Below are 25,365 nucleotides of genomic sequence, written 5' to 3' on the forward strand. Positions count from 1 at the left end.
GGTGTCCTGCTCTGACACTTGGATTATTCAGTCATTGACAAGAATTACTCTTCTTAGAGCATCATCCGAAAAATCTGTTATGGCATTTGACTCTTTAGCATGATTTCAGGCGACTGATACAGTGGACTGACTTGCAGGCGTTTTGAGGAGCATCTCGGCCTCCTCTCTGTGCATCTGGAGGCAGCGCCAAATGTTGCCATTGGTGAGCCAGTAAATATTTCTGAACGGTGAAATGTGGAGGAAGGAGACCGGGAGGGCGGCGTTTCTCCAGGGACCCTCTCACTGGCTCATTTTTAGCCCCAGGCCAACTCGAGGCTGACTCAAGTCCTTGTTCACAGTCTGGTTTGCTCACATGATTCTCATTAAATGGATGTGTTTAGGCTAAAAATGAGGAGTTTTAGAAAGATGGTTTTTATCTGCGTTTATAGATGCCCCAGGTCATTAGCAGGAAGCTTTTAAATTTAACAATCCCATTTGCTTCTTGTCTGTTGAAGTGAGCTTAGAAAAGAAGGTGTTGGCTTCTCGTGGGCTTTGGTTTTGGTGTCTCACGCAGTAGCCCAGCAGTAGCTGGTTTTATTTTGGGGTTATAAATTCCATGTGACTCCCCCCCAACCCCCAAATTAACCAAATCAGTTCTGCTTTCTTAATGTGTTTTAGGAGGAAAGAGGAGAAACCTTAAGGATTGGTTTCACGCCCAGAGCATGGCAGTATCAGGTCAGCCATATACGCCTGGGGAAGGGGGTTTCATAGGAAGGGGGTGAAGAAGATGAGACGAGGTGGGCGGGCAGCGCTGCGTCGCGGTTCGGGCTGTGCGGTGGGAAAGGGCTAGTAGGAGGCAGGGAGCGATGCGCTGTCCCCTTGGCCGGCCTGCGGCTGGGCAGAGGTGGGCGGAGGGCTTGCAGAGAAGAGCGTGAACCATGCCTCGCGTCTCCACCCCAGGACTGTGCGCAAACAGGTCGTGGGTCTCGTGTATTAGCAGCTCACGGTTTTGCAATTATTCCTGTATTCTGAGCAAACATGTTTCTGTCCCCTGATGGTCATCAAGCAGCTGGCACCGGGTGGTGGATAGGCACAATTAGTGCTGTTTTGATTGAAAAATTTGGGTCATTTAGCAATGTTTCCCTTCCCTGCCTGGGTGAGCGAACCCAGACTTTTTGTGGTAAAAACGCCCCTAACTTCATGCACAAAACTTGCTCTCTGACTACTTTGCTGCGTTTATTTAAGAGGTAGGAAAGGCAGGGCTTTGTCTCCTCCTGCTCTTGCCAATAAACTCACCTGCTGGAATAGGTACCTACGTGCATGAATGGTGTCATATTCCTACATCAATACGTTGTTATTCGTCTGAACGCCATAGTCACGTGTGGATATGACAGGGAGAGTCTGTACATCGGTGTTAAATTGTTTGAAAGGTGGACCAAACGTATGTGACTAGCAGTTTGCAATATTATATAAATATGGTTGTTATATGTTAAAATTAATAGTAGTTTCCCATGGCTTCGGCATCTCCCCACTTTGTGCATGAAAGCAAAGCCTAGAATTTTATTTTTCTTTTTTGAAAGCAGGCTTAAATGAATGAAGACACAAACTTTCTGCGATGGAAGTATTGTGGATGCAGGTTTTATAGTGATTCCAGCCCCGCCACCCCAGTCATTCCAGCTGTACTGAAAGGGCAGGAAAACACGGATTTTCAGTGTGTGTTCACCTCTGCTCCCCCTTCCACGGATTGTCCTGCAAACGGCAAAAAAAAAATGCTGGGAATAATGAACGTCATTTGTTACCTTGCTGGTGTTAACTTGCCATAAGGAAAATAAATGAGCCAGCTTGTGCCTGGTGTGTGGTGGCAGAGCAGGTGCTGGTGGCTCACAGAGCAGATTCCAGGCCAGGGCTCGGGTGCCAGTTCGCGTCTTCTGTGCTCTCGAAAGCAGCATTTTTGTTGTCAGGAGCTGTCAAGTAGCAGGTTTTGTGGTTGTATTTCAGTGCAAAACTTTGCCATTTATTCGGTGCTTCCCTGCTTTATGGGAATACAGCATTAATTGCTTTGCCAGAACTTGAAAGCTGAATTTCTTACAGCTGATTGATATTTGTAAAAACTGTGGATTACAAATTAGATTGTAACCTAATTTTGATTAGATTACAGCACGTGCTTTAATACTTTGCCTCTTTAAGCCGCAGAGGCATCAGGACTGATCCCAGGTGGCACAGAGCCCCTGTGCACGTGTCGTTTTTAGCCGGGCCCCCTTCAAAGGGGTGCACCGGGAGCCCCCTTCGTCCGCCTCACCAAGCAGTGATGCTCCTTTGTGTGCAAGCTGCCGCGTCCGAAGCGTGTGTGCTTGGCTGCCGCCCTGAAGCTCCAGCAGACACTCGCTGACAGCCAAAAACTGCCCGAGAAAATTCACTGGGCCAAAGCCCAGAGAGCGTGCACTGGAGAGGTGAGAGATAGTGTCTGCACCTCCCTCGCCCCCTGAGCCGGGGTGCAGGTGGGTGCGCTGGGAACCCGTCAGTGTTCCTGCACGGGGACATGCTGGAGCACGGTCACAACGCGTTAGCGAGCTAATCGCACAAGGCAAGTGGCAGCTTGAGGCGCAGGGAGCGGTGACCACCTTCTTAGAGGGAGGATTTGCCTCACGTCGCATCATCCGGGGACATGAGCTCCGTGCAGCCAGGTGGGCGCCGGAGCCGCGGGCAGCGCAACGTGGAGCACCCCTGGGGTGGTGTTGGCTCCCATGGGAGCTGCGCTTTGGAGACGCTTAGGCTCCGTCTGCTGAGCTGTCTGGATTTAAAAAACAAAAACACCCACCAAAACCAAAAACAACCAACCCTCTAAAAAAAAAAAAATCCCCCAAAACCCCAAGGCTTGCATAAGCACATACTTCCTCCTTTTCTCTCATTTCTCCCCAAGCATGCCTTTTGAGGCTGTTTTTAGCCACTGGAGCCAGGAGTGTGGCCACACTGTTCAGCTGAGCTGGGACGTCCCACCAGAGCCTGGGTGCACAAGAGGGACCCTGAGAGGCTAAAAAAGAAGCTGCGGTGTGAGCTGGTGAGGTGTTGGACAGCAGAGGCTGCATGCAGGAGCGAGGGGGTGAATAGCTGATGTCAGCTCATCTTTACAACCCTGCGACCATTTTGGTCGCTTGCTGGCACAGCTGCACCAATGCTCCCTGCACGCCGGGCCAGCACCCACCCAAAAAGCAGGTTGCCTGTCGTATGGCTCTCAGAGAGGCTGCAGCTCCTCCGGAGAGGCCATCTCCGGCCAGGCAGCGTGAACTCAGGGCGCATGCAAGGCTGCATGTGTGCTGGCACAGGGAGGCTGCGCTGGGCAGCGAGGACCACCCTGGTGTGAGGGAGAGCAGGTGCAGGATTGTTTAATTTTGAGGCTTTTTTATGTAAAAGCAAACATGCAAAACTGGTCAGAGCGCTGTTTGCCAAAGAGGCCGCTTCAGAGTGTGTGTTTGCTGGCTGGGGAGCTGGGCTGGAGGTGAAACCTCGGCACCCCATGCTGTTGAGGTGCATGCGGACGTGCCTGGGGAGTCAAGGAGATCTTAAATGGGGGGAAAGCAAAGCAAACGGGCAGAAATACTTTGAGGAAGCAGCATGAGGCACAAGGGGTGAGAAGATGCAGCCAAGAGACTGGGATGGTGAACATGGGCACCCTGCACCCACCTGTCAGCACGTGGGGACACGCGCTGCACCCTGGGTGCCTGTCCCCTGGCTCGGGGACGTGCCCTGCCTCTTCCCCGCGGCGACCTGGGGCTGTGCAGAGCAGTGTGGTAGCCTTGCGTGGCTTCCCCCCGCCACTCATCTTCACCCTTGCAACTGCACTTGTATGCTGGGCAGGGAAATGTTTGTTTGTGACTGTCACTAAGTATTACCACCTTCTCTTCGTACAGTTGCTGGTGAGAAGAGGGTGCCAGTGATGCCCGGATCGCCCGTGGAAGTGAAGATACAGTCCAGGTCCTCTCCTTCCAACATGCCGCCACTGCCCCCCGTGAACCCTGGTGGCCCCCGGCCGGTCTCCTTCACCCCGACTGCACGTAAGACCCCAGTAATGCTGCTTTTCCTGGGGACCAGCTCTAGGCAGGAGGGAAGGCTCTGCTTGTAGAAGTCACCAGGGATATGTCAGCTGTTGGCCAGGGCTGCTTGCCAGCATGGCAGGCGTTAGCCATGCTGCACGCTGTAAGGGAGCGAGGACTGGGCTTTCCTGCTGTTCTGCTCTGTATGCAGGATGTATAACAGGGTCTGTAATCCCCCACTACCCCCCTGCCTGCTCCTGCCTTATTCCCGGTGTGCCTTGAGTCCTTCTCTTTGCAGGTGCAGCCTTGATTTCCGCCCTAAACTCCTTAAGAAATTGAAGTCTTTTATCAGGTCGGCTTCAAACAAGCCAAGAGCTGGGCTTTTCACTGTATCTTTTGGAGGAGTTAATTCCTGCTCTGCTGTATCTCACTTTGCAGACAGTGCTTCTGCAGCTGAGATGAGAAAGTTTTCCTGTTTTTACTTTCCCAGCCTTGGCAATTCCTTGCCCATCAGATTCTCTTTTCTCCATCTTCTCTTCATAATCTTTCCTATTAAGCCACAGTCAATCCTGGTCCTGCCCAGCCGTAGCTCAGCTTTGCACCCACTTCTTCTAGCAGAGGTGACTCCACAAACAGAATACACATACAGCCTTTCCTTACACCCTAGAAAGAGTCTTTTTTCCCCTGCTTTAGCCAACATTTAAGGCTTTTAATGTCTTTCAAAGAGCATCGTTGCAGAGCAAAGCTTCTTTACTTCGTTGGGCATGGAGTAATCCGCCCCCTGCATGTGGCATGTACATATTTTCCAGGCTCTCCTCACCTCTTTTTCCCCCACGCTGGTTCTGCGTTGCTTTGCTGTCCACAACGGTGTCTGGGATATCTCAACAGTTTCACGCTGGCAGTGGATTTTGGAGATTTACAGTCCGGCCTCTTTCAGGACACACTAATGTATTGTGTGATGCTGGCAATAGCACTAATCGCTGGGTTATCCCGCCAGACGTGTTGTCCCCATCTTTGTGTGCTGAGGGGTTTCTAATGGCTCTCCTTTTGCTCAGGCAGAAAAAGACCATTAGCAAAGTGACAGAAATTAATTTTTCCAATGAGATTGCTTGGCACACCGTTAAGGGCCAAGGAGCCTGAATCTGCTGATTGCAGATGACTTAATTGCTCCTCTTTCCAAGATAGATGAGATGCAACCTGTGGTGAAGTTTATTCTTGCTTTTTTTTTTTACTTCTCAGTTGCACCAAAGGGTCTTGGTCAGAGTCAGTAGGTGTGTGTCCTGCCCTGTAAAAGCCTACAGCTTGGGCAGGCGAGGAGGAGAGTGCTGGAGGAAGGCCGTGCCTGCCTGCGGATCGCTAACAAAAGGGTTGGAGAAGCAGCAAAAGCCTTTGACTATTGAGGACCTAAGGCAAAATCTGAGAGTGGTCCTAGACGATGACTTTTTTTGTTCCCAGGAATTTAGCACCCTCCTCTCCCCAGACCAGTAATCTCACTGGTCTTGGTATGCCACCTCACTTGCTTCAGCGCTGTCTTCTCACGTGGAAAGAGAGGTCCCGGCCCAGCTCTGTGGTCTGTGGCAGAGCAGATCCTGGCGATGCGCAGGATCAGATAACTGCCAGCCGCCCTGTGGTAATGCCGTTTGCAGGAGGGTCAGGCAGGGTAAACTTAAAAACGCAGAGAGCGGTTACGGGGGCTGCGTCTAACGGCAGCCCCAACCCGACCCAGCTCGCTCCGCTTCCGTGGCATCACCCGAGTCCATCAACATCCACCGCTCCCATCCTTGGCAGCCTCTCCCGAGGGTCCCCTGCAGCCCCCTGGCCCCCGGGTGGGTCGCGCAGCCCCTACTTCTCCTGGGGTATAAATAGAGCCTGTTCCTCTCCCTAGTCTTTCATGTAAAAGAATAAGAGGAAGCAAAATAGAGAAGGGGGTAAAGCACCTCGGTCCCGACCACCGGAGAGCATGGACCTGCGCAGTCCTTTGCTGTTTGAGAGGAGCTTCTCTGGGTGGCTTTCCCCCTTATTTATAATACTTTTATTATTAAATAAGTGCTTTTTATGAGTAATTGCCTTGCCTTTCATGTAGCTCTTTGTTTGCTAGTACTCCATGGTAGCTAACCCTGCGGTTGCGTGCTGTCTCTGCAGGACATCTCTGTTCCTTTGCTGCTTTGGGGAAGCTGGTATGGACAGGATTTTTTCAGGTTGCATTGCTCCATAACAAAAAGCATGATTTTGCTTTGCCTTTGCACCTCCATCCATTCAATCCTGGCCTTTGTCTTCATTTCATCATCTGTCTACGAAGGGTCCTGTCTTTGTTATGCCTGCAAAGAGCCTATCACCCCTTGGTTAGCAGGAATCACCTTCGCTGGTCCCTTTAGCCTTATCTTTCCCTTGCATCTTAACTGACTCTGTTAATCTTCTCAGGTTCCCTCCTGTGCTTACCATGGCAGGTCCAGGTGCGTGGAGCCTTTCCAGCCTCCAACCCTGGGGTGCCCCAGAGTGGTTTAACTGTTCAAGTACCTCCTGCCACCTTTTCCGAAAAACCCACCCTCGCTAGGGTCATGAGGATCTGGTATGATTCTCGCCAAGTTGCCGCAGAAATTTTGGTATCTTTTTTTTTGTTTTTCCCCACAAGTTGCTGCTCCATCACAGCACCACGCGCCTCCCCCTGCTCCGCATGCAAGGGGCAGCTCTGCTGGGTGGCTCCAGTGCTTCTCCTCTGAGCACCGTCATTTGAAATGGTTTTTCAACAAGAAGGTTTCACAAGAAGGCTTGTGGCCTTCTCTTCAGCGCTTGCATCCATAAGGGATTCAGGACTGGGCTTTTAAGGATAACCCAGTGGATCAGCTGAAGCTATATTTATGGTGATGTACTTTTCACCTCTCAAATTCTGGGTTTATACTGAGTTGGGGCCCAACGCACAGCTGCTCTTCAGACAGGCCTCTAGATTGCACAACGGCAGTGCGGGGATGTCAACAGTTTATTCCAACCCCTTGCCAAATTCCCAAACTTCCAGCCCTTCAGCCTGTTTCGACATGCTCGCCGCTTACAGCAGGCAAAGCTGCAGATGGGACCAGGTTGGAAAAAACAACTGTGTTTGCAAAACTCCCTGTAAACCCCCAGGGAGGTACGGTGGGCAGGCGCCATGGGGCAGGATGCTGTCAGCCCTCCTTGGGGTGAGGCAGAGGCACCTGAGCTGCAGTATCTGCTAGTGGGACCCCGGCTGTAATAAGCACTGATGATTTATTGTAAACAATGAGGCCAGGAAGGATTGTTGGACTGTCTGGTGTCATTTTCTGCCTGTCACAGGCCAGAAAACGCTGATCAGTAATTGTTGCTGAGGGCTGTAAACTTTGAGCTCAAGCACATTTAATTCCTCGGGCTGGATGTACAGCACAGCTCGGTCGGCTGCAGCACAGCTTTATGCAGCCTGACCCTGTGTTCTCCTGGGCCACCTCAAATGCAAATAGAGGTGTGCCAGTTCTGCTGAGCCCTAACTCTCTTGGTGTTTGGCCCGCGTGTGAAGCTTGCTAAGCGGAGGAGAAAAATGAGGGGAAAGTCACTGGCTGTGGTGTAAATTACACCTGAGCAATCCCATAGGGAAAACTCCTGTGGATGCCTTGGCTGGGCACACGTTTCTCACGTGCTGGAAGCTGCAGAGCATCCCCACGAGCTCAGGGGAAGGTTGAGGAGAAGGCACACGGGTTGCCAGTGACCAGCTGCATCGCTGGGTGCCCTCCGGCACGGTGTGTGGGCTCTGCTCTGGCTGTAGCCCCTTTTCTGGCTCCTGCCCTGTTTGCTGGCAGCAGGTAACCATCAGCAGCAGGCTCTCGGGTGGAAGGTGGATCCTCTTAAACACTGGACTGCAGGGACGTGCCCATCTGATGCTCTGTATCACTTCTGTCTCCCATTTGCAGTGCCCAATGGAATAAACCATTCCCCTCCAACGCTGAATGGGGCACCATCCCCACCCCAGAGGTTTAGCAACGGTCCTTCCTCCTCCTCCTCCTCCTCACTGACAAACCAGCAGCTCCCGGCCACATGCGGCGCCCGGCAGCTCAGCAAGCTGAAGCGTTTCCTCACAACCCTGCAGCAGTTCGGCAATGACATTTCGCCAGAGATCGGGGAGAAGGTCCGGACCCTCGTCCTGGCGTTAGTGGTAAGCCCCACACACCAGCCCAGGCTGCCTTGCTTTTGCCAGACAGTGAGGTCCTGGCAGCCAGCACGTGCCCTCGTTACACAATATTACAGAATCATAGAATCATTAAGGTTGGAAAAGACCTCCAGGATCATCAAGTCCAACCGTCAGCCCAACACCCCCAGGCCTCCTAAACTGTGTCCTGAAGTGCCACGTCTACAGGTTTTTCAAACACCTCCAGCGATGGTGAACCCCTCCCCCACCCCTCCGGGCAGCCTGTGCCAGTGCCCGACCACTCTTTCAGTAATCAATTTTTCCTAATATCCAACCTAAACCTCCCCTGGCACAGCTTGGGGCCGTTCCCTCTCGTTCTGTCACTGGTGCCTTGGGAGCAGAGACCAGCCCCCCCCTCACTCCAGCCCCTCTCAGGCAGCTGCAGAGAGCGAGAAGGGCCCCCCTCAGCCCCCTCTTCTCCAGGCTAAACCCCCCCAGCTCCCCCAGCCGCCCCCCAGCACACTTGTGCTCCAGACCCTGCCCCAGCCCCGCTGCCCTTCTCTGGACACGCTCCAGCCCCTCAAGGCCCTTCTTGTCCCGAGGGGCCCAAACCTGAGCCCAGCATTCGAGGTGGGGCCTCCCCAGGGCCGAGCACAGGGGCCCCATCCCTGCCCGGCTCCTGCTGGCCACCCCAGTGCTGACACAAGCCCGGGGGCTGGTGGCCTCCTTGGCCACCCGGGCACTGCTGGCTCATGCCCAGCCGGCTGTCAGCCAGCACCCCCAGGGCCTTCTCCGCCGGGCACTTCCCAGCCCCTCTGCCCCAGGCCTGGGGCGTTGCCTGGGGCTGGTGTGACCCAAGGGCAGGACCCAGCACTGGGCCTTGTTAAACCTCACACAGTTGGCCTCAGCTTATTGATCCAGCCCGTCCAGGTCCCTCTGCAGTCTGCATCTTTACAAGCAGAGCTGTTGACTGAGCAAGTCTCTGTAACGTTTACACTTTCTGGTAAACTTGCAGACTTCTTTATTTTCTTGTCTTCAATTGGTTTCAGAAAGTTGTTTGTCCAGTGGCTTTGACATGAGCTACACTTAAGGGAACCTAGAAGGATTTGGACGAAGGTTTTCTATAAAGACCACAGGCCTGGTGCCATGGGCTATGCTGGGCTTCTCCATTTCCTCTCATAAATGAAACTTTTCACACAATTCAGAGGACCCTGTAGTTTGTACTAGGGAACTGTTTTCTTGCTTGTGCAGGTTTGACTGCCTGACCCCGAACACAGATCAGTTTATCTCTGATCTCCTTCCATACAAAGAAATGTCAGTTCCAGCCACCGCTTTGTTAGTGCTGTCCTGACTTCAGTGTGCTCGAACACAGAGCTGCTTTGCTCGGCGAGGCAGCCAGGTGTAACGGAAAAGCAGGGTCCCGTCGCTAGCAGGGACTTACTCTGGAAAGCTGATAGTCCTTCTCTGCTCTTGAGTGTGGTGAGAATATCATGACACTTCACTGTGTATCAATAAATTAAATCTTCGATCTATTTAACAAGCTTTTGTGCTCTTTATGGGCTGCTCCTGCATATCTTAAAACAAGCCCACTGGCACAGCAAACTTAACTATTGCCAAGGTCTGTGGAGGGTGGGAAGGCTGCTGTTGCAAAACAGGAGGTCTGGGCTTCTGGTGTGCTGCTGCTGCTTTGTGTGACTGCATATTTGCGTTACCAAAGGCATTGATTCTTCCAGTCATATTCGTGCCTGTGACAGGTGGAAGGTGCAGCTGCAGGAAAGGTTTTGCTAAATAACTTAATGCATCTTCTGCCCGTCTTCTGCATTCCCACGCTTGGATTTGCAAGAGCTGGGGTTGGTGGCAGCATGTTCCTGTACAAACAGTGTGGGTATGCCCTAATGCCCTTTAGCAGCTATGGACAGCTGAAAACGTGCTTCAAAAATCAAATGAGCAGGTCTTGTTGCAGAATTTTATCTAATATTTGCAGGTATACAAACTAACTGCTAGAAATGCTGTGCAAGCTCAGGCCTTGGACCGAGACCCTGGAGCGGAGGGAGCACCACGCTGCCTGTCCAGCTGCGGTCCCATGTGGCACCCAGCGCTGCTCCCGAGCTGGTCTCTGCTTTTTGGCATGTTTCTTTAGAGGCTCAGCATGCAGCGGAGGTAGCTAGACTGCAGCAGCCTGGAGTATTCTGCTTCCAAGGTTGGCGTGGGCAGAGCAAATGTGAGTCTGTCCATGGCCTCAGGCTTTCACAGTGCTTGAGCCCTGGATGCAGAATGCTGCTGCTGAAGACGACGGGCATATATATTTCCATGGGTGTAGGGTAGTACCTTAGCTTACCCTTTTGGAAAGGAAATCGTAAGCCATCCAGGTTCCTCTGACTGTCGTTCTCACCACTGATCGTGGTAATTGCTGCAGGGAGGAACTTTGTACGTGCCAGTTATCAAATGCTGCTTGTCCCAGGGAGCACCCAGCCCAAACAGGCACAGGGGGTGTGAGGCTGGGCCTGGGAGGACCATGCTAGTGGGGTGAGCAGCAGGTTGATGGAGACCTTGTGGACAGTGGGTAGGTTAGACAAGGTGAGCTGAAAGGGAGGAAGGAGGAGAGGAAGCTGGAATCACCGTCTGGGTCCCCACAGCCTGCCCCAGGCCACCTGGCCAGGGTGCAGGAGATGCCAGCTGGGTCCTGCTGCCTCCCAGAGCCAGTCTCTGCCTCCTGGCCCCGGAGCTGGGAGGATGCTGGGCCAGGCAGCACCTGGCTGTGCACAGCGTTCACCCCTCACCTAGCGCAGCATTTCTGCTCCATTGGCCTGAGTCTTTTTGGTTGCATTAGGCAGGATACGATGCAAACATTGTCAGTCCTGTAGTGGCAGATGCAGCGTCCCTTCCAGTTTCCTACATGTCTGAAAATAAGAACAACTTGTCATTTCATTTCTTAATTTCTTTTCTCAGAACTCAACGGTGACAATCGAGGAATTCCACTGCAAGCTGCAAGAGGCGACGAACTTCCCTCTCCGGCCATTTGTGATCCCCTTTCTGAAGGTGACAGGGAGCTGGTGGGGCTTGCCGACGCTCCGTGTGCCGTTCTGCGCTGCTTGGCAGCGCGTCATTGCTGGGAAAGCTCTCGTTTCGAGCACCACAGCAATTTTGTTAAAGTCCAAGACAGACCGCAGACAGTAGCGGTGGCCATGTGGGACTGGCTTGCGGAGAGCTAACGTTATAACGAGTGCCACATATGTCTGCTTGTGTGTTAAGGATAAAGGAGACAAACCAAGCTCTGTTCGGCAGCTTCTGATCCCATAATCTTATTTGCAAATGTTCAGATCTAGAATATTTGAAGCGTTGGCATATGGAGCATGTCTGGGGTGGTTAGATGCTGGAAGCACAGAGCGCTTCCCGTGACGCTTGGTTTTTGGGTGCATCCTCAGCTCTTGAGAAAATACAGGTAAATCTGACAGCGCAGACACCAGGAGCTGGAGGACCCTGAGCGGGGGCGCACAGGCTGCAGGTGTTCTTGCTCTGTGTGTGCAGAGTGCAGGGCAAACCTGCGAGTGGCTGGACACGCCTGCCCGCAGCCTGCCTAAACCAGACCCACGCTTGTTTTCCAGGCCAACCTCCCGCTGCTGCAGAGAGAGCTGCTGCACTGCGCCCGGGCTGCCAAGCAGACGCCCTCCCAGTACCTGGCGCAGCACGAGCACATCCTGCTGAACACAAACACCACGTCCCCCGCTGACTCCTCCGAGCTGCTGATCGAGGTGAACGGGAATGGGAAGAGGCACAGTCCAGACAGGTAACAACGTCGCTCTGCCAAGTTCTTGAAGTCATGACTTCTGTTTCAACTTTGCTGCTGTCAAAGCTTTAGCATCCAGGGCTAAACCGTAGGATCTTATCGCTCCCAACGACTATTCTGGCTGTTAATAAGACACCGATCACTGCTCCTCCTGCACTGTGAATTCAGGTCGGGATCCTCTTTCAGGCAGGTTCTATCCCAGAGGGACTGGCTGGGTAGCACTGAAAAGCCTGAGCTGGGGAGCTGAGCGGTTCTCCGCCTCCCAGGCGGCGAGCGGAGGCACTGTCAGGGCTGCGAAGGATGCGGTTCATTTTCACCACTTTTTATTCCAAGTTAAAGATTGTTATGTAATTATGTGGAGCGTGCCTCAAATTTCTAAAAACTGTGAAATTTTAATTTGGTCATGCTCAGAAAGATGAATCACAACACTTGGGCATCTTGAACTTTTTCTTTGACAGGGTCATTTTGTGGATTTGTTCACAAGTTGAGCATGTTTGTTTTAGCTCCCTGCCTTTACCCCCGGTAAAATCATCACTGCCCAAACTCTGCTGATCCAAAATCTGCATCTTTCCCTTTCCGAGTATGTTTGTGCGGTGCTGATGAACACCTCTCTCTGCTGGTGTGGTTGCAGAAGGGAAGACAGCAGCTTTGAGAGAGAGCCACTGCCGACAGAGCCTCCAGCCAAGAGGGTGTGCACCATCAGCCCCGCGCCCCGGCACAGCCCTGCCCTAACGATCCCCCTGATGAACCCCGGGGGGCAGTTCCACCCCACCCCACCGCCCCTCCAGCACTACACCTTGGAAGATATCGCGACCTCCCACCTCTACAGGGACCCCAGCAAGATGTTGGAGCACAGAGAGATTCGGGACAGGCACAGCGGTCTTGGTGAGAAAGCCTGGAGGGCTTTTAGTCATAGGAGCTGTGAGGTTCCAGCAGTTGAGCTTCGGCATCGGTCCCTGCTTGGCCACTGGCACCCAAAGCTGTGTAATGCTGGGCACGTGCTCAGCAGAGTTTTTGCGGGGAATTCAGAGAAAACAACTGACTGTGGGAGGTTTAAAACAGGAAAATTGAGAGTTTGCATTTCCCTAGATACATGTAAAGGCTGGACCTACTGAGGATGAGGAGGAGGAACCTGGTGTGAGTCAAGTGTAGCCAACCCAGCAGGCAAGAATGGAGGGCAGGGAAATAGAAATTAACTTTTCCAAGATCACTAAAGTAGGAGAGCAGAGCCTGACCCCCTGCCCCATTTCTCCCCAGGGGCGTGTGGGAGGCGCACACTCTGTTTCCAGCAGGGCAGCCTGAATCACAAGCTCTGAGCTCCTGTGGGCTTATAACAAGGGAGCCAGCTCCCCACGCAGGGCAGATCCAGACCCTTCGGTGGACTGTAGCACTCCCAAGACAGTGACACAGACAGGGATAAAAACACAAGTGTGGAATTGCCCCTGTAGAGCCACCTCCTTGAGATGTGTTTTAAAATCCCAGCTATATGTAGCTTGAAATTAGAGCTTTTTATTATTGCTTTGGGGCCACCTTCTCCCTCCAGCACTGCAAGCACTCGGTCCATCCGACCACTCTTGCGGCTGTGGTTTGTTGCAGGTTTGAATGGAGGATACCAGGACGAGCTGGTGGACCACCGCTTAACGGAGAGAGAGTGGGCTGATGAGTGGAAGCATCTCGATCACGTAAGGAACGGCAGGAGGTGTGGGAAGCTCTGTGGGACACAGCAACCCAGAGCTTCACCTGCTCCCATTTGTTATTTCCTTGTTGTTGACACCATACCCAGGCGTTGCTGGTGGCTTGTCGAGGAGCAAGCCACCACAAGGTGGATGGCGGGGAGGGCAGATAGGAGCAGTAGCACTTTCCTGGCAGGTTTTCTGCACCCATGGTCAATGGAAGCCAAAATCGCTCTGGATGATGTGTCTGGAGCTGGGGAGCGCCTCCTGCGGAGCACGACCGTGTGCCGCCCTGGGCGGCCGAGCATCCAAACCCAACCCTGGCCCCGCGCGGGCCTTTTCCGCAGCAGCCCAGGCCAGCACTGTACTGACAAGCGTGCAGGTGTGCTACGTGCAGCAAGGATGTGGAGTTTGCAGAATAAGTAAACCCATCACTATTTTTCAAAAACTCTTTTCCTGGGCTGCCAGACTTTTACGGGCCTCAACTAGGTACCGACAGCAAGACTTGGTACTTCTGGCAGACTTCCTGCAGTCTGGTTTTTTCCTCTCTGAGCAAGGCTGCTCATCCAAGCCACTCATCACTGGAGCGTTTCCCCCAGAGAGATGATACTGAAATTCAGTTTCGATCACAAATGCAGAGAGACCCTGTGCTTGCTTATGTTCTAAAGCTGACATTTTGGGCGAGGGACGGGGTGTGGAGTAGAGACCCCGTAGCTGAGTATTTGCAAGTTGGGATGGAGTTGGTGTGGCTATGGAGAGCTGGCGCCGGGATGACAGCCAGCCCTTGCATGGGCACCGTAATCCCATAGGGAAGTGGGGGTTTTTTCACCTCCACCTTTTAGAAGTACGGCCCTAAACCTCCTACGCCCCCCAGAGCCCCAGGGTGCAGGTGTGATCACCTCCTTCCCAGCTGGTGGTGTTCAGCACCACTGCTGCACGTGCAGGCACGGGGCCCAGTCTTACCTACCTGTTTGAATACTGCATCATCCGAAATACTGTGCTCAGAGCCTGTTCCTGTGAAACAGCCTCGTGTTTCATCTTCCTGGGATGGTCCCTGTGGTCCCTCTGATGAGAAATTTGGGAGATGACCTCATGAGCAGAGAGCAAAGACTGCAACCGTGTTCCCCCCTGCAGGCACTGAACTGCATCATGGAGATGGTGGAGAAAACCCGGCGCTCGATGGCCGTGCTGCGGCGCTGCCAGGAGGCCGATCGGGAAGAGCTCAACTACTGGAAGAGGCGGTGCAGTGAGACGGCCGAGCCGCGGAAGGCGGGCAGCGAGCTCATCTCCAGGCAGCACAGCCCCAGCAGCTCCGACTCCATCGGCAGCGGTAAGCGAGGGGTGGGCGTGCTCCGCCGGGACCTTTTTAAGTAGGTGTCCGATTATGACAATGCTCTATTAGGCATAAAGGAATCATAATATATTCAAACTTTGATATAAATTAAGTACTTAAGCAGCGCATAAATGTTCTTAAAGCTTTGAAGAGAAAAGAGTCATTGGACGCGTGGAAGCTCCTGGGTGAGCTCCTGGAAGCAGCGCTTGCTGGTGTCTGAAGGCACCTTTGGGCAGCAGCAGCACCTTCTGCTGGTGCCAGGAGAAGAGCATCTTCCTTGCCACTGAGCCACGCGTGCTGACCAAAGCGAGCCAAGTTCATTCAAAGCTGAGAAACCAGAGGGTAAAAAGGCAGAAGAGGTGGTTGGTTCCACCCCTTTTCCCCTTCCAGTCTGCCTTGCCTAAAGGATTTTAAATGTCAAGGCCTACTAATTCTAAAAATACCGAAGACCGCTGTAAGTGTAAGAGCTACTACCTGAGTTATTAATTCTATTTTTGTATCATGAGACAACGTAACTTCAATAAGGCTGACTGTTTTTCCCCTCCAGTGTGCAGGGGTTTGACCCTATACAAGAAACAAGCCGAAAATGCTGATTTTATGCATTTGGATATAATTTTAATTTCCATCCAAACATGCCGCAAATCAAATGCTAAAAAACCAAAAACAACCCCGATCATTTGATAATAAAAAATGGATGTTTTCTAACGATAAGAATAGCAGAACATCAAACTAAAAATCTCGATATATATTCAGCTTGGTTGTATAGAAAATAAAGAGTGAGTCCTCCTGTGTGCCAAAAAGAACCACCTAAATCAGAACCCAGCCCAGATTTAGCTGCAATTGAACAAGCTTTGATAGTTGTCGGACAGCAAGAACAAGTATTTCCTGGGAAAACAAGAACAAGAACACAAGCAGAAGGTTTCTGAGAAACTCAGATTAATATATTCTATTTTAGTTCCACGTGCCCGTGGCTCCGGCCGTAGCTGCAGAGCGGCGTGCGGCGAGCCCATGGGGTCCCGGGCGTGCGTGACGGCCTGATGACCACAGCCAGCTTTTAGCCCTTCTATGTTTAGGTCTATCATGACTAACATACTTACAGCCCCATGTTAAAGGTGGTATAATTTAAATTTTTTAGAAATTGGGAACTTTAATGCTTTCTCCCCTCATGGGTCCTAGGGCTAATTTTCAAGCTCCTTTTCTGTTGTGAGAAGGTGCAGTTAAACATCAAGAAGCACCCCCAGGCTTAAATAACCTCACTGCCTTCCTGGAGCGCTTTGGTTCTGCCACCAGCCTTTGACACGGATCAGTTTTTATTTTGACCCTTCAGAAATTTACTCTGATTCATGAAAAGAAGGGATGTGGATAGAACACGGGACAAGGCTTCTGAAGAGCTTCCCTGTGGGACTGCAGCGTTTAGTCCTCCCGTCACCGTCCCCATCTGCCGCGTAGGCTCTTCGCAGGCTTGTGGGTGCTGGGGAACGTGTGTGCCTCTTGCCGTAAGAGGTCTTGCGGGATGGTTTGTCCATCAGTTCAAGCCTTTGAATTGCTCCTGGGAGTGGAAAGTGCTGTTTTTAATGTAAACTGCTGGTCGTATAGATGCTCAAAGTCGCTGGACAGTGCACGTGTTTGATGGCATATATTTATATTTATAAGCATTGCCTGTTGTTATAGAGTACCAGGAGATGGAAATAGGTTATACAGTTTCATAAATTAAGCAATGCAGTAATTAAATATGGTAATTTGTCATCCGAGTGTTTGATGAATGGCTTTAACTGTGGGAATCCTCTGCTTTGAGTTTTAGCTGGTTAATTCTGCCCCACAATGTACCAAGGTACCGCTGGGCACTTAAGCAGCAGTTGTGCGAGACAAGGCTTTGCCAACCTTTCCCCGTGTCCCTTATTTCAACAGATTCGTTGCGGGAGTTCAGCAGCAGGTCGGGAACGGGCTACGTCACTGAAGAGATATGGAAAAAAGCTGGTAAGTGTTTGCTAGTAACCTCAGCGAGGGATTCTGCCGGATCGGTTGAGGTAAACACAGATGCTGCAGATTTGTTCTGCAGAAACAAGAGGAGCCCAGCTGCAGGAACGCCCCAAGATGTGCACATCTGGCCACCAACGCCCCCAGCCTGGCCTTTCCAAAGGCCTCCGCTCCTTCTGTGCGATGCCAGTGGGGATCTCGTGGGGCTGAGCCTGGCCTCACCGCTCCCAGGAGCAGTCGCGGTGCCGGTGCTGGCTGTGACCCGCGGGCGTCCCAGCCGCAGGGAACACGCTGCCGCATCGCGGCGTCTCAGAGGCTCACGCCGCTCCTCGGGCGTGTGGGTGAAGCTGCTCTTTTCTTCCAGAAGAAGCCGTGAACGAGGTGAAGCGCCAGGCCATGTCGGAGGTGCAGAAGGCGGTGGCGGAGGCCGAGCAGAAGGCGTTTGAGATGATTGCCTCCGAGAGGGCTCGGATGGAGCAGACCATTGCGGACGCCAAGCGCCAGGCCACCGAGGATGCTTTCTTAGTGATAAACGAACAGGAGGAATCTACAGAGGTAAGGTGCCAGGGGACATCATAGGAAGGGACTTTCAAAGTCTCACGAAGTCTCCAAGTCCTGCCCGGCAGTGCCTCAGAGTCTGCAGGTTCCCCATCCTTTGCCTTCTAGAAGTCTCTCTCCAATCAATAACTAAAGGGATACACCGATACCATAAAGAACCCTTTTTCTTTTGATTTTTGCTGGCAGGGGAGTCAGCCTAAATGGTGTCTGTGGCACTGTGTTGTGCCCAGCTGCCACGTGAAGGCACCGCTGGGCACCGTGAGCTGGACCCAGTGTAACGAGCAGGGATTTCTTGGGATTGAGGTGTGGAAGCAAAGGGGAAGGGATGCCAGTGGGTGCAGCTTTCTGTTTATCTCAGAAATCTGCTGTTGTGAGTTACTTGATCTGTGCAGAAAAGGAATTGCTGTTTGCGGGCTTTAAAATAACACAGGGTAGAAACTAGGCTGCAGGTGAAGCTGCATGTACCTGACAGTCTGTGCCACAGCCTGTGTCGGTGCAGACCAGCCTGGTGCATGTATATTGTCTCGGATGTTGTTGTTTCATGGCTCTTGAAACATGGGCCCAGGCAGCGTGTGGTCACCTCACCTCCAGAAACAGGCTCCCCCCATCTCGTGCTGCGCTGCTGCGGTACGTCGGGGCGAGGCGGGCAGCGTCTGCGCGGGGTGGCTGTCCCTGCATTACCGAAAGCCTCGTAACACCTGATGGGACGTTGGCGCGTTGGAAGAGAAGGGATGACTGTCATAGCCAGCAACACCTGCTGGATGGGTGTCTCTTACAGACTGTCTTTCTGCTCCTCAATCATTAATTACCTTCACTGTGGCTTAACTGGAAGCTCATTTTGTTAAGCCTTAGAGATGGCAGCTGGACTGAGCAAGGGGCATTGCATGGCTAATTCCTGCACCACCACACCCCTTCCACATGTGGTTTGCTTCTTGTTTTAACTTCTCTGCACAAATGCAAGAGGGGGGTTTCCATCCACCCTGCTGACCGGCGCTCGGGAAGGGCTGGTGTCGGGGTCCCTGTGCACGGCAGGAACCATGTAAATATTAGGTGGTATTCCAGAGAAGTACATCTATACTATTTCCTGATTAAATCACTGAAGGACAAATGCAGCAGTCAGTAAACACATGATGGGAGTGGGTGGAACTGCTCAGGAAGCCATGGAAGAAATGAGGCAAGTAATGATTTCTCCATAGGGGAATGCCAGAGGAGCGCCCTCCTCCTCCGCCGTCCTGGGGAGCCGTGTGGGACCTGGGGAGCAGCCGAGCATCCCCCGGCCAGCGCGAGCCCCATCTCCCCAGCACCCACAGCTCTCCTCTAACGGCCATGTTGAAAAGCTGTCACGTATTCTGGCACACCACATAACCTTTGAAATGGGGTTTGAAAACACCACTCGAAGTGTAAACAGCTGTAACGCAGTGACCCAGTTTTCCAAGAGTTACCGCAGACTTCAGTGGGGTTTTTATTTTTTTGGTCGCGAGCCCTGCTTCTCTCAGGAGACCGAGGAGCCTTGGGGACACGCTGGCTCTGGAGCAGCTCACTCCCAACCAGCTCGCTTCGGCGCTTCACTGCCAGCCCATAAATCGTTGCGGGACTTGGCGGCTCCAGTGCACACCCCGGGAGCAGGGAATCTCGCTGCCCTTCCCCACAACAGGGCTGTCTGATACAGGTCAGCGCCTCCCACCACCCCGCTTCCCTGCTTTGACAGCTTTTTACCTGCAGTGGCAGAAGCAGTGGCCAGTGAAAGGTGCCCTGTTAGGCAGGATTAGAGGCAGGCAGGCTCTGGCAGAGGCTGCTTTTCCACAGCTGAACTTGCCCTCTCCAGTGTGCGATTGCTAACGCGCAAGTCCAGCTGCAGGAAAGCTAGTCCGCCTGCTCCCCTCCTCAGAGCAGCTGCAGCCGCAGCTCCCGGCGCTGGCCCCTTGCCCCCACACTCATAAGGAAGCAGTGGCACGCCGTAAGCCCACCAGCTGACACCTCTCCCAGCGGCCAGAGGGGCTTTGGTCCGCTTCCAGATTGAGGCTCGGGCTCTGGCAGCACTTCCACCTGGCTGGGAGACTTTCAAATGAGCTTTTTCTTTTCCAAATTAGCCTGCCCCGACCTCTTGTGCAGCTAGGCAGGGTGCAAAGCAAATGGTGCCTGTGCAGCATGCTGTAATCCCTGCAGAGAGCCCTTGGCTGGGAGCGATACCAGAATAGAGCTGCTTGAAACAGGAAATAAAAAGACCGAATAGCAGCATCTGTGGCATGTTTTTTAGTCCTTGCCTGCTGTTTCCTCTATGCGTTTGGGTGGATCTAGGGGAGAGGATGTGACCGGTGCAGTCTGGCCGGCGGTTTTGGGCAGAGCAGAGGAGTAGGGGTTAGTACCCTTGGCAAAGGGCTGTGAAATAGCAGGAATTAATGGATTGCTCATTTTACTACTACTAAATCCAGGCCAGAGGGGGATGAACAGTCCCCTCCAAAACTGTCGAGTCAGCACTGTCCTCCAGCTCTTGGAAACGAAACCCGTTTTAAAGTGTGGCGTCTTTGGTCTTGCAGAGTTGCTGGAACTGCGGTCGCAAAGCCAGCGAGACGTGCAGCGGCTGCAACATCGCCCGGTACTGCGGCTCCTTCTGCCAGCACAAGGACTGGGAGAGGCACCACCGAATCTGTGGCCAAGGCCTGCACGGCCAGAGCAAGCCGCTGGCTCTGCCCACGGGCCGATCAGCAGCCGCAGCCGCCAAGAACCTCGACGGCGTGCCCAGCCCAGCCCTCGAGAAGACTTCAGCGACCACCTCCCGGTCCTCCACCCCCGCATCCGTGACAGCAATAGATACAAACGGACTCTAAAGGGGAAGTTCTGGTTCGGTCCATTTGATTAGTTTCCCTGGGTTTTTTTAAGCCCCAAAAAACCCCACAGCAACTTGTATCACTTGACACATTGCGCCGCCTCCTCAGAGTGCCGACACTCGGGCTTTGCCATCTCATTCTGCCTTTTTTCTGTTGTGGCTCGTGAAGAACTGGGGCCGGCCTTGCCTGCGGCGCCTCCGTGCCCGTCCCTCTGCAGGGGGGTACCAGAGCGTCGGTCGGGACCCGGAGGAGGCTGGGCGCTCGCGCCAGGGAGCCTGGACTCAGTGGGGAGCGCTGCCGGCGCACGCAGGAGATGCCGAGGCCCATCCTCACGGGTCAGATGTGCTCAAGCTCCTTTCCTGAGGTCTCTGAGCCGCTGCCTCCTTCAGCTACCTTTCTTCCATAACAGGGCATCTAATTTTTTTCCCTTGCTCCCAGTCAGTGGCGTCTCAGATGGCCGTGCTGGCCGGTCGTTGCTGTGAACAGACCGGAGCCGATTTCCCGGCAGGAGCGTCTCGTCCTCTAGTGCAAAGGCAAAAGCCAAGCCCTCTTCTCCTCTGCCTGCCTGCAGGTTGGCAGCTGATGGTTGCAGAGAGGGAGGAATGGATTTGTCTGCTCTAAACCAAATGCTGGTACCAGGGAAGTACAGACGGTTGCTTCTGGGTGGCCTGGTTTTAATCCTGTTCTGCGATGGGACGGCCAGTTTCGTGTTACCCTGGCTGGGACCTTTGCCGGGGGAAAGCGCGGAGCAAATCTGGATCGGTTGCAGGCGGTTGTTGCCCTTTCCACCTGGGTACCGTTATTTTGCTATGCAGAATGCGTTGGGGGTTTTTTTCACCGCATGGAAGTTGTTGGTTTGAGAGTTACTGCCGTTGTTTTTAACCACAGAGATCCTCACGCGATTGCGATGGGTTATTTATAGTCTCTTCTCTCCACGCCGGTTGGCCAAACTGTTAAAATGAATGCGGGACTTGGTGTCCTACATCAGTTGTTACCCCCCGGCCCCGCGGGGCTCCTGCGGTGCTGCTCTGACGCTGGCTGCGCTCCTCTCCCTAGAGGCGGCCGGGGATGCGCAGCCACCACCGCCTCGTCCAGCCTTCGGGGACCGTCCCAAACACACGGGCTCGGAGGGCGAGGTCCCATGGGGGTGCCGTGGTCAGCCTGGGGAGATCCACCGCTCGGAGCGTCCCCGCTGTGGCGTGGAAGGAGGGATTCAGGGCAGCACAAACCCTGTGACCGACACGGACCCACAGAAGGGCAGTTTCAGGGCACAGCGGGGCTCATCTCAGATGCTTCGTGTAGTCATCGGAGGCGCGGCCGTGGGAGGAGCGGGCAGGTGTCCTCTGGGGAGCCACACGGATTTCCCACGCTGTGCACTAACGGGCTCTAGAAAACCATCTATTCAGTAAAGCCATGTTTCTGTGACTGTTTTTGTGCGATTGCTGGGCTGGAGCCCAATGAGGCGAGTAATTCCCAAATTACTTTTGATCACTTTTTCAATTGGAGGCGAATAATAGAGATGTAATGAATTGTCATTGAGTTTGCAGCGGTGTAGCTGGCTGCTGGCTGCCGGGGGATGGATGAGCAACCCACTGAACCAGCTTTGTCCCTTGGGGAAGGCTGTTTCGGAAGCTGCTGTCATGGGAGAGGGCCACAGTGTCACTCGATGGTCAAGACAGCTCTCGAGAGGCAGCTGGGGTGTCTCCCGTGTCCCCCAGGAGCTGGCGCCGGGGCTCCCAGCCACGGCAGAGCCCTTCGCACGGCCGCAGCTCCTGGGAGCGGAGCACGACGGTGCTGTGCCGCAGCGCTGTCCTGGATCAGGGTGGCCCTCGAGCCACCCTGAGCCGCAGCGAAGCCACAGCAGCCCCGGGGAAGGTTTTTACCCCCGGAGGGAGAGAGGCAGCACGGTGAGCCCCACACCGCCGCAGCCCCGTGCTGCGCCCGTTCCGAAGGCCCTGGGAAGTGGCTGCGCCCGGGCCTGCAGCAGGGAGGAGGAGGAGGCCGTGTCAGAGAGTGCCTGGGCCGGGGGCTGTCCTTGCACCCCCCACTCCACTCGTGGGTGGCTGAAGGGCTCTCCTGCCACAACAGGACGCGTGCGAAGGCGGAGCTGCCTCGGGTAAAGGAAGCCTGGCCGTGCCATCCCAACCCCGACCGCGGGCCTGGCCGTACGCGGCGTCAGCGGCGGTGGCCGACTTGCGAGGGCGGATGCGGAAGGAAGGGCAGGGCTGGAAGAAATTGCTTGTAAATAGATTGTCTTCCATAATTCTCATGCAACTTTGATGGCTGTGTACTAAAATTAACTCCAGTGTAAATGAATGAAATACTAACAGTCATGATTAGAACGATTGCTTTTTTTTTTTTTTTAAAACATGGAATGATAAATGTGAACTTTGGACATGGGAAGACATTGGCTTGAGGTTTCTATTTTTTTTTTTTTTGGCATTTAATTCTGTAATAGAAATTTGTTACTTCATTCCTGTGCATAACTTATTTAATGTACTGTATAAAGGAACCCAAACTGTTACAGATGTATTTAGTTTGTTCTACTCAAAAGTAGTCAATAAAAGACTATATTCATCACCCCGCTCCCCCTTCCTCTCAGGAGCCGAGGAGTGCTGCGGCGCTCGGGCGGCCGGGGGGTTCTGCCGGGACCCCCGCTGCGCCGTGGCTGGGGCCAGGGGAGCTGCGGGGGACAGAAACTGCCGGCCCTGGCCTGGGGATGCTGCTGCAGGTCCCACGGGGGCTCCGAACAAAGCCTGCGAGCCAGCGCCTGCAGAGCTGCTGTTCAGCCCCATACTTGGTAACTTCGGATTTCTTTGGGTTCGTGTTTAAATATGTTCTTTCCTGTGGGTTTTTTTGGGGGGGGGTTGGTGTGGGTTTTTTGTAATTTGAGCACAGAACAGCCTGCAAGGGGCCGTGGCTGGCTTGCAGGGCCAGCCCGCTGTCCCCAGCCACTTAAGGGTGCCCACCTTTGCCTAATCTGAGAATCTCAGGCTCGAGGCTGCTGCAAGCGCTAATCCAGGGGTTAAGAAATCCAAAATTGGGGGGTCAAACCCCACATTGGTCTGGGGAGGCTGCTGGTGTCCCCTCCTGAGCTCAGCTGGCAGCCTGCCGCAGCTCTGCCACGTGTGGGTGCCCATCTCTGGCCTACCCCGGCTGCGTCCCGACGCAGCTCCTGCCTCCCGCCCGCCCACGGCGCAGCTCGGGCCCCAGCACTTCCCCACTCCCCTCGTGTGTGACCCCCACGGCGGGGCACACGGCCCTCGAGCAGGCAGAGCCGGGGCCTCGCGGCTCTCGGAGCAGGGGCCTGGGGTCACCTCCACCATCCCGTGATCACGGCAAGAGGGGGCTTTGGCCAGGGAAATCGGCAGTTGTCAACAATGAGGTGAATAATTGGGCGCTGGGAGGATGGGTCCCATGCGGGAAGGGGGTCGGGCGGTGCTCACCCCACCCTGGGAGGGGGGCATTTGCTGCTCAGGCGCCTGAGGCTGCCTGGGATGGGGTTTGGTGGTGCCCATCAGAGCTGGCAGCAGCAGCTGCTTTCCTCCCAATGAGTTTTCCTGATCCCATTGCTGCAGCTCACTCCCGGCATCAGCCAGGCCACCCTCCCTGCCCCCCGAACTGGGGCAAAGCAAGCACCCCGAACCCAGCCCCCACACGGTACTGGGCGCAGGGTGACACCACGCCAGATGCGGTGTCCCCAGGACAGAGCTGTACCCGCTGCCCCTTCGGCCGCACATTAACTGCATTTTAATTACTGCACCCAGGGACTGGGGACGGAAGCATCAATGTTTCTGGGGTCGCTGTTGGGGAGCAGCATCCACAGGACATGGGAGAAGAGGTTGCGGGGTGCCAGGGCACCTGTGGTGAGCCAGGTGAACCACACCGGCTGTCGGGGACAGACGGGGATGCAGGGACAGTGGTATTTTTCCATGCCAGGAGGAACCTGCCTGCCAGCATTCGCAGCCCTGCCGGCCCCTGCCCACCACGCCCGGGCCCGCTTGCCCTTGGTAGCACCTGCTCCGTGCTGTTTGCAACAGTGCCTGTTCCACCAGCTCAGTGGAGGAGCTGCTTCTGCACCACCTACAAAGAAACCCTGAGTGTGTGACTCACATCCCAGGTGAGCTTTGCTCCGCTCCAGCCAGGGGGGCTTCCCTGCTTATCCTCTCATGCCCCCCCGCCACCGGCCCGCATCACCATTAATTCAGCTACAAGCGCCTTCTGGCAGCACTGAAACTGGTGCTAACTCTGGTTTATGTTAACTGAGCCGCAGGATGGGGCGACAGAGCTGTTAGCCATGCTTGCCTTCCCCGGGAGGCGCGCAGTGCTTTACTGGGGGGGACATGCACAGCCGTGGGCACAGCGGGGTGGGGCACGAGTCCGGTCTCAAAGCCATTGCAGAGGCTGCACAGGCTGCCAGCATGGTCAGGGCTGGATCTGGCACATCTTGCCAGAAATAATGAAATCTTTTTCTATAAAACACTATTCACAATCTGTACGAGGCAGCCCAGCTTCCTGGGCAGAGCCACTGCTGGCCTAGGGCGGCTCTGGCAGGCCAGGCACGGGGATGCCACAGCCGGCCAGAGCCACAACCCTCAGCCTGTCCCAGGCCCCTTTGGAGCCTCGACCTGTCCTCAGAGCCAGGAGGAAGAGGAGCACAGGGAGGAAGAGGAGCCTGGGTGTGAGAGGGGCTGAAGGCTGCTGCAATGCAGCCACTAGAGAAGTGCTCCCCAAGGGCTCGGCTGCCACGGCGAACGCAGCTCCCAGGAGCACTGCTGGGCGCACCCCGCTCCCCCTGGGCAGCACCGAGACGCTCTTGAGCTGGGTGGGAGGAATAAATAAACATGAAAAGAGCAAAAGGGTGAAACACTGCCAGGGACGACGGGCAGGCAGCCCCCGCTGGACAGCAGGAGGGGACGAGGGGCAGGGAGGTGACGAACGCGAGGGAAGGCACCGGCTGTGCCGAGGGCTCTGCATCCTTCCGCATGCTGATGGCGTCCTGGAAGCGGCTGCCCAGGGTCAGTTGTTGTTCATGATCCACCAGGAGGCTGGGGAGAGAGGGGGGAAGGG

General features: G+C 54.3%; 2 protein-coding genes across 5 annotated transcripts in view; one reads left to right on the forward strand and one right to left on the reverse strand.

The window, feature by feature from the left end:
* The window catches only part of CBFA2T2 (CBFA2/RUNX1 partner transcriptional co-repressor 2), a 66,654-nt gene extending 43,779 nt beyond the window's left edge, over positions 1-22,875 (forward strand). For 3 of the 4 annotated variants that reach the window (XM_064465804.1, XM_064465806.1, XM_064465807.1), the window contains 10 exons: positions 3,888-4,031; positions 7,925-8,166; positions 11,089-11,178; positions 11,745-11,926; positions 12,558-12,811; positions 13,523-13,608; positions 14,734-14,929; positions 16,841-16,909; positions 17,274-17,464; positions 20,005-22,875. In XM_064465804.1, the coding sequence (XP_064321874.1) occupies positions 3,888-4,031; positions 7,925-8,166; positions 11,089-11,178; positions 11,745-11,926; positions 12,558-12,811; positions 13,523-13,608; positions 14,734-14,929; positions 16,841-16,909; positions 17,274-17,464; positions 20,005-20,295 (1,745 nt within the window). In that variant the 3' untranslated portion in view covers positions 20,296-22,875. The remainder of the gene's footprint in view (positions 1-3,887; positions 4,032-7,924; positions 8,167-11,088; positions 11,179-11,744; positions 11,927-12,557; positions 12,812-13,522; positions 13,609-14,733; positions 14,930-16,840; positions 16,910-17,273; positions 17,465-20,004) is intronic. The other variant, XM_064465805.1, reaches the window with a different exon arrangement.
* The window catches only part of NECAB3 (N-terminal EF-hand calcium binding protein 3), a 29,595-nt gene continuing 26,949 nt past the window's right edge, over positions 22,720-25,365 (reverse strand). The window contains exon 13 of the mRNA XM_064465808.1: positions 22,720-25,343. Coding sequence (XP_064321878.1) covers positions 25,315-25,343 — 29 coding nt within the window. The 3' untranslated portion in view covers positions 22,720-25,314. The remainder of the gene's footprint in view (positions 25,344-25,365) is intronic.

This window comes from Phalacrocorax carbo, chromosome 14 (genome assembly GCF_963921805.1).
Source record: "Phalacrocorax carbo chromosome 14, bPhaCar2.1, whole genome shotgun sequence".
In the NCBI taxonomy this organism is placed as follows: Eukaryota; Metazoa; Chordata; class Aves; order Suliformes; family Phalacrocoracidae; genus Phalacrocorax; species Phalacrocorax carbo.